This window comes from Rattus rattus, chromosome 13 (assembly GCF_011064425.1).
Source record: "Rattus rattus isolate New Zealand chromosome 13, Rrattus_CSIRO_v1, whole genome shotgun sequence".
Taxonomy (NCBI): Eukaryota; Metazoa; Chordata; class Mammalia; order Rodentia; family Muridae; genus Rattus; species Rattus rattus.
Window position 1 is genome coordinate 64182053 of NC_046166.1, and position 13115 is coordinate 64195167.

Sequence of the window (13115 nt, forward strand, 5' to 3'; positions counted from 1 at the left end):
CCTCAACAGCTCCCAGCGTTTCTCTTAGGCTTTTCTACTGTCTCCAGAGCATACCTGATTACAAACTCCTCCATCTCCCTTCAGAGGGAGCCTCATCCGGCTTCCTCACCTCAGGTGAAGCCTCTCCAGCCCAGAGTGAATCCGCAACCCTTTCAGCTGAAAGCTGTTACATATGATAAGTCTGTATTTTTTTTTAATATCAGGGTCTTTTTTATTTGTGTGTCTGTATATGTGCACGTGTGTTTGCTTGCATGTGTTATTTGTATTATGTGTACATGTGTGTGTGCACATGAGTGCATGTATGAATGCATGTGCACATATGTGTACGTATGTACGTGTGTGTACATGAGTGCATGTATGAATGCATGTGCACATATGTGTATGTATGTACATGTGTGTGCACATGAGTGCATGTATGAATGCATGTGCACATATGTGTATGTATGTACATGTGTGTGTACATGAGTGCATGTATGAATGCATGTGCACATATGTGTATGTATGTACATGTGTGTGCACATGAGTGCATGTATGAATGCATGTGCACGTGTGTGTGTGTGTGTGTGTGTGTGTGTGTGTGTGTACATGCACATAAGAGATGATGCCCTTTAGGCCAGGAGAAGGTAACTGTACTTCAGACCTCTCTCTGCAAGATCTGATTGCCAACTTGACATACTCCAGAAGAAGAAGCCTCAACTAAGGAACTGCTCCCACCCAACTCCTTAGGGCATGCCTGTGGGGGCATCTTCTTGGTTAATAACCCATGTAGAAGATCCCAGCCCACTGTGGACAATACCGTCCTTGGGCAGATGGACCTGGTCTGTATTAGAAAGGTAGCTAAACATGAGCCCAGAGCAAGCCGGTAAGTAACAGCATTCCTCCATGTTCTCCGCCTCGGTTCCCTCCTCCAGATCAATGCTTAGTTTTCCTCGGTGGTAGACTGCAACGTGTGAGATGAAACAAACCCTTTCCCACCCTAGTCTGAAGTAAGAGTCCAGAGTAAATGACCTAGGCATGTGAATCCTCAGCTGATGCGCCTCGTATCTGAACAAAGACAGAGAAAACTCGTGGCTGTGCAGGTCTCTGCCCCCGCACTTCTGCAATATCCAACCTCAGCTCCCCACAAAGCTTCCTCTGCCATGAGCACAGCAGCTGCTGCACTTCAGCTGGCCTCTTTCTCACATTTGCAGCCGGGACTGGGGGGCAGGTGTGCTCCTGGGAGGAGTGGGTTCACCCACAAACACTCACTAAGGTGCCTTCCCCAAGGGGTCATCCCTCTGGTCATGACACACCTTTAATCCCTCCGACTGGGATATAGAGACCCCCTTAGCATACACCTTTAATCCCAAACAATGTAGTCAAGGTTACTTTGTAGAAGGAAGGGAAGCAGCCATATTTGGAAGCAATGTCTAACTGAGGGGCAGACAAAGTGATGGGCCAGAGAAAGATCTGACAGCATGAGTCAGAGATAGGATCCACCGAACTCTCAGGAGTACAGGAAAGAGAAGCAACATAAGAGAGAAGTGTAGGAAGGGGGATGGGGAGACGGGGGAGGAGAGAGGCAGCTTCCAGGACAATCTTACAGAGATGGGTTGTAGGTAAAGATAGAACATGCCAGAAAATGAGAAGGGGTCACAAAATTAGAACAGATTGCCAAAGTTAGTTTGAGGCCAAGTAGAGCAATTCATTCAGAAGCCAAGAGAAGCTGGGTTGAGAAGCCTGGAGAAGGGTTTTGAGTCAGAACAGCTGAGTTGAACCAGCCAGCCAGAGTTCAGAAAGAACTGGGAAGGGTGAGCTTATTCGGCAGTCAGCCTCTGAGAAGACAATTACATCTGGTGGATAAAAGATACATTTACAGGGCACTTGCCACGGACACTGACACCCTGAGTTTGACCTCCAGAATCCACACAGGAGAAAGAACGAATGCCTGAAAATTTCCTGTGACCTCTACACAAATACCACGGCGCCTACATGCAAACATCTTAAATGTTAAGAAAACATCTTTACAGGTTCAGATCCTTTGAAGGATTCAGGACTTATTAAAGAAGATGGGCTGACAGCTGACTGGCTGTGAAAAGAAGAGCCTAGGCTAGGGTTGCAAGAAGAAGGCAGAGTGGAGAACAGCATCTGTCGGACTCTAAAACAAGGGAGACAGGGACTACAGCACTGGCTGAAAGACAGCGTGACAAGAAAGACCTTCCAAGAGCACAGGTGAGGAGGATGCTGGGAAAGGCGGCTGGACGCCTATGGCTTAGGCTCAAAGGTTCTCTGGGATCCAATCACAGGAAAACATCTATCTCCTCCCAATCCCCAAAGGACAATCTCCATCTCCATCCCAATCCCCTAAGGATGCCTTTGAATCTGGAAAGAGAGTGTGTAAGAAGGCGGGCCTTGGGGGAGGAACTTTATCTAAAAGTCAGGGCCACAGCAGAAGCCGGCCAACCAACCAAGCTGCTTCTCAGGGGGTGGCTGGTATAAGAACAACAAGGAGCCGTCATCACGGTAACTGAGTAAGCGCCATCCAGCTCTACAGGGAAAGCAGACCTGTCTCTGACCAGCGATCGATCGATTGTTCGTCATCTCCATGAACTGCTTACATCAAATACCCTCTGACGACCTATCAGGGTAGACCTCGATTATGCTTAGAAAGATGCAGAGAAGTCGAGTTCCTGTAGATGGCAAGGAAAAAAAATCCCTACCCCATCCTCCAGATAAAGCTGGTCATAAGCTTAGGCCACCGAGCGAGCGGTGGGAGTTGGGGGAGGGACAACTGTCTTGATTTGCCAACTGATGGTCCGCATGCCCCCTTTGTACAACCTCTGAGATGACAGGTAGGGGAGGTGCAGGGGGAGACATGACAGCAACTAGCATGGGACGTCGAGCTTTTCCGGGGCTGGAGCAAGGTAAAACTTCAGGACCATCCAGAGCTACAGAGCGAGAGAGTGAGATCTTGCCCACCCACACCAAACAAATCTGATACCAGCAAGATGGCTCAACTGGTGGAATGCCCTGCTGCCAGCCCTGAGAGTCTATGCTCTATCCTTGGACTCCACACGGATTAAGAAAGAACAGATTCTCGAGACACCCTCTGCCATTGATTTCTGTATTACTATGTCTGAATCTTTAGACACACTCCTGTGTCACTTCCAATATGAAATCCTGTCCTCTCACTGGCAAGTCACTGTCCCGACTACCCCAGGCCTTAGACACTGCTAAGGACAAAGCCACGACAGCCAGAGCAGCAAGCTTCCTCGGAACAGACTGGTGGTTCCCAGACAGGCCTGGTTGACAGAGGCACCGAGGCGCGACCGGAAAGGAAGCCAAGAACACCTACCAGCACACTCCTCCAGGGAGCATGGAGAGGTCTCTGAGGACTTTCCAGAGCAGCTGGGTCTGGAGGGGAAGGAAGTGACGCACGTGCGGCGACGCTCTCGGACAGCATCCCCGCACGTGGTGCTACACGGGCTCCACGGCTGCCATGGTCCCCAAGTTTCTGCAAGGACATAAGTCATGCTTTTAGTGCTAGCTCATTCGAGAGTCGGGATTTAACAGCACCCAAATGAAGCAGCGAGGCTCAAAGCTCTGGTTTGCAAAGGCTAGAAGTTAAAAGAAATAAGTAAGTAGATTCTTACAGATGTAAAACTCTATGTTGGTCTTCATCTCGAAACAAAGAGGGGCCTTATAGTCTACAAAAATCTCAGCTAGTCCAAGCATTCTTGCAACCCACCAGAGAGCTGAGGTCGAGGGGAGTGAAGGACCAGCCTACAATGAAAGGAGAGCCAGGCCCCTGCAAGGAAAGAGGGGCTGCAAACTACTGTTTGCCTAGGACAGAGTCCAGGACCCGCCCACACAAGCTCATCGGATGAGTACATCTAAAATGTACTGCATCACCGAGGGAGAAGGATGAGAACACACAGCCCCTGGGGACAAGATAAGGAGGGGGAATTGTACCCACTCATAGCCTCCTCTTCAGGGATCCCACCAGAAAGACTGGGGACAAGCATAGGGCTAGGCAAGCCTCCTTGTGGTGTGTGTGTGTGTGTGTGTGTGTGTGTGTGTGTGTGTGTGTGTGTGTGTGTAGAGGGACTAAGTCACAGTAACAAAAAGACATCTAGCCTTACAGATCCTTCCTTCCATCTCCTCCAGGAACAACAGCCTCAACCAGAGCAAACTGTCACGCTGAGAGAGCCTGCTGAGGCCGACTGTTTTGACAGACCAGAAAGAAAGAAGTTCCTTGACTTGGGGGGCTGGGGGGAGAGCTGAAAATGTCCTAGGCCCACACAATTCAAGGCCTTGCACTACCACAGATCACAGAGACCAGCCTCGTCCCTGAGATTCCGGTGGCCCAACAAGAGACATACGCATATGAAAATGTACCGCCTCGGTAGGCTGAAGAGACCAGCAGCGATGCTAAAAATCACAAAAACACAGTTATAAAGATAAAAGATGCCTCCTACCAGCTCCCGGTATATTTGGCGCACTTAAAGAAAATAAACACGAATGCAGGTAACTGGGAACAACTCAATGGAAACATAAAGATACCTCTAAGTAGAATATGTACCCAACAGCACGTGGTAGGAGTCTGAAACACACCCTAAACACACCCTGTGCACACGTGTTGGGAGGTTCGACCTAATGGAAAGTATTTAGGTCCTCAGGGCCCTGCTAACATGAACGATGCTAATTAATTTCATTGCAGAGGACTCGGGATGTGCACTCTTTCGCCTCTACTGCTGTCCCACTGATGTCACCCCACTGATGTCACAGATGGAAGGTCCTCACCGGATGCAGGCTCCTTGACTTTGGTCTTCCCAGCATCCTGAATTAGCAACAAACCCCAGCTCCTTATAAATGAACCAGACTCAGACATTCTGTTGCTACACGTCGCACCAAGATGCACTAAGATAACGAGGGGGGAGGGGGGGAGGGGGGGTTAGCGAGAGAAGCCCAAACAACTGTGGAAAACCAGAAGACAGCAAACAGACGCTCACTCGTGTAAGTGGGATTCCGGAAGGCTGTGGCAGAATAGGAGAGAAAGATCACGTGAAAAGATGTGTCTTAAAACTATCCAAAATTATCAAAGACACTTGAGGACAAATTCAAGATGTTCAGAAAAGATTGAGTAGCAAAACATTCAAAAGGAAAAGAAAAAAACAAGACAGAGAACAGGGATCACTAAGTTGGTTTGATGGAGAAAGGCACTTGTCTCGAAACCTGGAAGCCTGAATTCCAGCCCCTAAACTGGGGTAAAGGTAGAGGGAGAAAGGTAGACTTTCAGGATCATACACAAGGGTCCCAGGCAATTACACACGCACACACACACACACACACACACACACACACACACACACACATCCTAGATCAGGTCATGCCACTTGAGCTACCAATGCTCCCCCCAAAAGCCATAAACCATCTAACAAAAACTCTGGCACCAAGGATGAGTGAAAATTGTTGGTCGGGGAGCTCAAGGGACTCCTAAAGCAATACAGCTACTGCTGCTGCCCTTGGCTGCCTCTGAGGGGTTGAAGGCAAGTCCTTGTTGATGAAGACACCATGAACTTCAGACAAAATCTTGGAAAATCGTAGCTATATCTGAGCTTCCTCCTCCCTGAGAACTAGGTTTCAGAATACCAAAAAAAGTGCTCTGCTGCTTTTGAAGAGGGAGGCAATCAGCTCTTTCCAGCTGCGATGCCTGTGGACCACAGCGATGACCAGCATGCCCCCAAGGGTGCAGTAGTGGCACCTGTCTTGGCAGTAACCAACAGCTGTTTAATTAAACTCATGAGGAGGGAAATCATACCTGGTACTGGAAGCTTAGCCTACCCTAGGCCATACTGGGCTAGTGAAGTTATGGACCTCAGGGGAAACCTCCTGCTGTCACTTTGCTGTGACAGAACAATTTCTAACTACATTCCAATTATTTATCCTCACAGAGACCTGCAGACCTCAAACCTGTCTTTTCAGACTTCAAAGAAGCTTGTCTTTTCAGCAAATGGAGATCCTCACAGAAAACCACAACGGGTCAAAATATAGACAACACCTGACCATGGGGTATGCGGTCCCAACACAACCCTTGCACCTATGGTTCAGGGAACACCATGGAAAATGGGCAGAAGGCCTATAGGACCAGGAAATCTTCTGTGAGATTGTATCTCCCAGAAAAGACAGGGAAGCCACAGCAGCGAAACCAGACCAGAACAATGAAAATGCTAATACATACGCTAATGAGAAGGGGAAATCTTAAAGGGTCCCCCACCCCAGAGAAAGAACCACATGCAACTAACAGCTGCAAAGAGAAGACTTAGTCTTCCCAGACACAAGTCCCCTCAGTTGGTCAGTCCTGACATCATATTCATATAAGCAACACTACACAGACTCAACAGGCTGTACTTATACATTATGTTGTATATGGAGGTCTGTGTATTCATATTTAATGATAATAAAGAAAAGGAGGCCATCGGTTTGGGACAAAGTAAGGGGGAAGTAGAAGAGGCTAGAAGGAGGAAAGCCAAGAGGGAAAATGATGTAATTATATTTCAATTAGAATGTCATTATTAAAGAGAAAACCAAACCATTTCCCACAAGTAGACTGGGGTTAAAATATACATCGCAACCTCTAGAAAAACTACTAAAAATATTTTAAAGTATAAATCATAAACTCACAGCATGGTTAAAGTAAATCATAAAAGTCTTCAATTAACTTACACAAATCAAAAGGAGAAAAACAAAACAAAGATCTAATGGAAGAAATATAACCCCAGAAAAGCAGATTTTAATCCAAACATATAATAATACTAAACATAAATGATATAAATATGCCAACTAAAAAAACAGAGATTGTTAGGTCAGATTAAAAATTCAACATGAAAAAAAAAAAAAAACTCGACATGACCCAAGTGTATGTGTGCGTGTGTGGTGGGGGAGTTGTTGGGGTGTAGGTGTGTGTGTGTGTATGTGTGTGTATGTGTATCTGTATATATGTATGTATACATATATGTGTGTGCTGTTTGAAACCAAGGACTGTATTTATATAAACAACTATAAATATGTATAATACATAAAAACGTGTTGGCTAAAAGTAAAAGCGTAGAAGAAAATATGCCACGAGAACATTGGAAGAAAACGAGGGTCTACATTAACGAAAGACAAAACTGGCTGTAGAACCTGGGACATTCCCTGGCCACAGAGGAACAAATGAGTCAGTTTACCCTTAACAATCCTAAAGGCAGAGCCACGTATAAGCAGAACTTCAAGATACACACAAAGCTCCCACAAATAGCTTTCTTCCCACCCTTGCAGTCATGGGGAATGCAACCCAGAGCCCCCGGCATGCTAGGTGACCGCTCTACCATTGAGCTATATCCTCCAGATAAAACACAGCTGATGGATTCAAAGTTCTCTCGGAAGCAGGTGTGAAATCACTGCTACTCATTATAACTTATTTCTCATTGAAAAGGAATCTGAATTCCCCTCTATCGATACCCACCCAACCCCAGTATCTATCCGATCTTGGTAGCACTACAACCCCTCTGTATACGAGCATCTCTTCATCCATCACGGGGAAAACGCTCCTGACCCGGCCACAGGGGCACAAAGCACTACAAAAGCACAAGGAAAATTCGTAGGGCAGGTGTGTTATCAGGGGAGCCAAGTGGTGAGTCATGGAATCTGAGTTCGTTAAGGTAATTAAGTCTGAGGACTTTTCACAAGAGGGTGAGAGTTATAAATGAGTATCACGACCAACATCAACTGAGATGTGGTAATGATATTCCATGCAGAGGTCCAACTGAACACAATATTGGTTCTGTGCCTCTCGGATCGCGCTGTGTAGTTCGTCCTGTGGAAAAACAATGACTGGGCTTTGTCTGCGAGTCTCTGGAACAGCTCATTCACTGAGTGCCTCGTGCCTTTAAAGCTCTGGGAATCTCCCATGGAAGTCTCTCTGTGTTCCCCTCGCGTGATTCGTTTTTGTAAGGATCTACTGGGAATTCGATTACTGTACGACCTAATAGAAAATCAGATCAGCACACGGCTGACTTGTCCCTTTCTCGTGTTCATGTTTAATACCATGGAGTGGAGAGTGACGAAGGACAACAATCCTCTTGTTTCTCTAGGCATGCCAACGGAAAGCCTGAGGTTGTCAAATTGGAGTTTAAAAACAGGAACCCAGCTAGGCGCTGTTTAAAGAGATATGTTTACATATTTGTAAATATCATTTCTTTAAATACATAAAATCATTTGTGAGATAAAACCAACAATTTTGATATAAATATTTATCTTAATATATATTATATATATTTACAATATTGTTTACAATATTTACAATATATATTGTAAATATATATAATATATATATTTATTAAAAGGTTGTGTTTGGGGCTTAATGGGCCTGAATCCAAATCCATCCCCAGGGACACTTCCGGTGTTTGGCCAGACTCCCGGACCAGCGGAGGATCCCTGCCTTCAGCAGCTCTCTGCTCCCAGGCCCCCTGGAGGGGAGTTCTTGCCGCCTGGTCGGGCGGGCTCTCCTGAGGCAGCAGAGCGGAGGAGACCACCAACGCTGCCCACCCCTGCCCACATCCCTGGCCCAGGAGGAAACTGTATACGGCCTCTGGGTACCCGTAGAGGAGGGCCCAGGAGCAGCAGATCCACTGCGTCTGAGACACCGCACCTGAAGGGACCGACCGCATAAACAGTTCTCTGCACCCAAATCCCGTGGGAGGGAGAGCTAAACCTTCAGAGAGGCGGACACGCCTGGGAAACCAGAAGAGACTGCACGCTGCACACAGTACTGAGCCCAGAGGAAAACAAAAGCTATCTGGAACCCTGGTGCACGGAACCTCCCGGAAGGGGCGGCGCAGATCTTCCTGGCTGCTGAGGCCGTGGAGAGCTCATAGGCAACACCCCGCGAGCAAACCTGAGCCTGGGGACCACAGGTAAGACAAACTTTTCTGCTACAAACGACTTGCCTGGTGATCTCGGGTCACACAGAGGCGGAGTTCCTCTGGGGCCGGACACTTCCGGTGTTTGGCCAGAGTCCCGGACCAGCGGAGGATCCCTGCCTTCAGCAGCTCTCTGCTCCCAGGCCCCCCGGAGGGGAGTTCTGGCCGCCTGGTCGGGCGGGCACTCCTGAGGCAGCAGAGTGGAGGAGACCACCAACGCCGCCCACCTCTGCCCACATCCCTGGCCCAGGAGGATACTGTATACGGCCTCTGGGTACCCGTAGAGGAGGGCCCAGGAGCAGCAGATCCACTGCGTCTGAGACACCGCACCTGAAGGGACCGACGGATAAACAGTTCTCTGCACCCAAATCCCGTGGGAGGGAGAGCTAAACCTTCAGAGAGGCGGACACGCCTGGGAAACCAGAAGAGACTGCACGCTGCACACAGTACTGAGCCCAGAGGAAAACAAAAGCTATCTGGAACCCTGGTGCACGGAACCTCCCGGAAGGGGCGGCGCAGATCTTCCTGGCTGCTGAGGCCGTGGAGAGCTCATAGGCAACACCCCACTAGCAAACTTGAGCCTGGGGACCACAGGTAAGACAAACTTTTCTGGTACAAACGACTTGCCTGGTGAACTCAAGACACAGGCTCACAGGAACAGCTGAAGACCTGTAGAGAAGAAAAACTACGCGCCCGAAAGCAGAACACTCTGTCCCCATAACTGGCTGAAAGAAAACAGGAAAACAGGTCTACAGCACTCCTGAAACACAGGCTTATAAGACAGTCTAGCCACTGTCAAAAATAGCAGAACAAAGTAACACTAGAGATAATCTGATGGCGAGAGGCAAGCGAGGAACCCAAGCAACAGAAACCAAGACTACATGGCATCATCGAGCCCACCTCCCACCAAAGCAAACACGGAATATCCAAACACACCAGAAAAGCAAGATCTAGTTTCAAAATCATATTTGATCATGATGTTGGAGGACTTCAAGAAAGACATGAAGAACTCCCTTAGAGAAACACAGGAAAACATAAATAAACAAGTAGAAGCCTACAGAGAGGAATCGCAAAAATTTCTAAAAGAATTCCAGGAAAACATAAATAAACAAGTAGAAGCCCATAGAGAGGAGTCACAAAAATCCCTGAAAGAATTCCAGGAAAACACAATCAAACAGTTGAAGGAATTAAAATGGAAATAGAAGCAATCAAGAAAGAACACATGGAAACAACCCTGATATAGAAAACCAAAAGAAGAGACAAGGAGCTGTAGATACAAGCTTCACCAACAGAATACAAGAGATGGAAGAGAGAATCTCAGGAGCAGAAGATTCCATAGAAATCATTGACTCAACTGTCAAAGATAATGTAAAGCGGAAAAGCTACTGGTCCAAAACATACAGGAAATCCAGGACTCAATGAGAAGATCAAACCTAAGGATAATAGGTATAGAAGAGAGTGAAGACCCCAAGCTCAAAGGACCAGTAAATATCTTCAACAAAATCATAGAAGAAAACTTCCCTAACCTAAAAAAAAGAGATACCCATAGGCATACAAGAAGCCTACAGAACTCCAAATAGATTGGACCAGAAAAGAAACACCTCCCGTCACATAATAGTCAAAACACCAAACACACAAAATAAAGAAAGAATATTAAAAGCAGTAAGGGAAAAAGGTCAAGTAACATATAAAGGCAGACCTATCAGAATCACACCAGACTTTTCGCCAGAAACTATGAAGGCCAGAAGATCCTGGACTGATGTCATACAGACCCTAAGAGAACACAAATGCCAGCCCAGGTTACTGTATCCTGCAAAACTCTCAATCAACATAGATGGAGAAACCAAGATATTCCATGACAAAACCAAATTTACACAATATCTTTCTACAAATCCAGCACTACAGAGGATAATAAATGGTAAAGCCCAACATAAGGAGGCAAGCTATACCCTAGAAGAAGCAAGAAACTAATCGTCTTGGCAACAAAACAAAGAGAAGAAAAGCACACAAACATAACCTCACATCCAAATATGAATACAACCGGAAGCAATAATCACTATTCCTTAATATCTCTCAACATCAATGGCCTCAACTCCCCAATAAAAAGACATAGATTAACAAACTGGATACGCAACGAGGACCCTGCATTCTGCTGCCTACAGGAAACACACCTCAGAGACAAAGACAGACACTACCTCAGAGTGAAAGGCTGGAAAACGACTTTCCAAGCAAATGGTCAGAAGAAGCAAGCTGGAGTAGCCATTCTAATATCAGATAAAATCAATTTTCAACTAAAAGTCATCAAAAAAGATAAGGAAGGACACTTCATATTCATCAAAGGAAAAATCCACCAAGATGAACTCAATCCTAAATATCTATGCCCCAAATACAAGGGCACCTACATACGTAAAAGAAACCTTACTAAAGCTCAAAAACACACATTGCACCTCACACAATAATAGTAGGAGATTTCAACACCCCACTCTCATCAATGGACAGATCATGGAAACAGAAATTAAACAGAGACGAGACAGACTAAGAGAAGTCATGAGCCAAATGGACTTAACGGATATTTATAGAACGTTCTACCCTAAAGCAAAAGGATATACCTTCTTCTCAGCTCCTCATGGTACTTTCTCCAAAATTGACCATATAATTGGTCAAAAAACGGGCCTCAACAGGTACAGAAAGATAGATATAATCCCATGCGTGCTATCAGACCACCATGGCCTAAAACTGGTCTTCAATAACAATAAGGGAAGAATGCCCACATATACGTGGAAATTGAACAATGCTCTACTCAATGATAACCTGGTCAAGGAAGAAATAAAGAAAGAAATTAAAGACTTTTTAGAATTTAATGAAAATGAAGATACAACATACCCAAACTTATGGGACACAATGAAAGCTGCGCTAAGAGGAAAACTCATAGCGCTGAGTGCCTGCAGAAGGAAACAGGAAAGAGCATATGTCAGCAGCTTGACAGCACACCTAAAAGCTCTAGAACAAAAAGAAGCAAATACACCCAGGAGGAGTAGAAGGCAGGAAATAATCAAACTCAGAGCCGAAATCAACCAAGTAGAAACAAAAAGGACCATAGAAAGAATCAACAGAACCAAAAGTTGGTTCTTTGAGAAAATCAACAAGATAGATAAACCCTTAGCCAGACTAACGAGAGGACACAGAGAGTGTGTCCAAATTAACAAAATCAGAAATGAAAAGGGAGACATAACTACAGATTCAGAGGAAATTCAAAAAATCATCAGATCTTACTATAAAAGCCTATATTCAATAAAACTTGAAAATCTGCAGGAAATGGACAATTTCCTAGACAGATACCAGGTACCGAAGTTCAATCAGCAACAGATAAACCAGTTAAACAACCCCATAACTCCTAAGGAAATAGAAGAAGTCATTAAAGGTCTCCCAACCAAAAGGAGCCCAGGTCCAGACGGGTTTAGTGCAGAATTCTATCAGACCTTCATAGAAGACCTCGCACCAATATTATCCAAACTATTCCACAAAATTGAAACAGATGGAGCACTACCGAATTCCTTCTATGAAGCCACAATTACTTTTATACCTAAACCACACAAAGACCCAACAAAGAAAGAGAACTTCAGACCAATTTCCCTTATGAATATCGATTTAAAAATACTCAATAAAATTCTGGCAAACCGAATCCAAGAGCACATCAAAACAATCATCCACCATGATCAAGTAGGCTTCATCCCAGGCATGCAGGGATGGTTCAATATACGGAAAACCATCAACGGATCCATTATATAAACAAACTGAAAGAACAAAACCACATGATCATTTCATTAGATGCTGAGAAAGCATTTGACAAAATTCAACACCCCTTCATGATAAAAAGTCCTGAAAGAATAGGAATTCAAGGCCCATACCTAAACATAGTAAAAGCCATATACAGCAAACCAGTTGCTAACATTAAACTAAATGGAGAGAAACTTGAAGCAATCCCACTAAAATCAGGGACTAGACAAGGCTGCCCACTCTCTCCCTACTTATTCAATATAGTTCTTGAAGTTCTAGCCAGAGCAATAAGACAACAAAAGGAGGTCAAGGGGATACAGATCGGAAAAGAAGAAGTCAAAATATCACTATTTGCAGATGATATGATAGTATATTTAAGTGATCCCAAAAGTTCCA

At 45.4% G+C, this 13115-nt stretch overlaps 1 protein-coding gene across 3 annotated transcripts in view; it reads right to left on the reverse strand.

The window, feature by feature from the left end:
- Thsd1 (thrombospondin type 1 domain containing 1) overlaps positions 1-13115 on the reverse strand; it is a 36410-nt gene that overhangs the window by 2796 nt on the left and 20499 nt on the right. For 2 of the 3 annotated variants that reach the window (XM_032919244.1, XM_032919246.1), the window contains one exon: positions 3335-3493. The exons of the other annotated variant lie outside the window; for it this stretch is intronic. In XM_032919244.1, coding sequence (XP_032775135.1) covers positions 3335-3493 — 159 coding nt within the window. The remainder of the gene's footprint in view (positions 1-3334; positions 3494-13115) is intronic. 3 annotated transcript variants of the gene reach the window in all.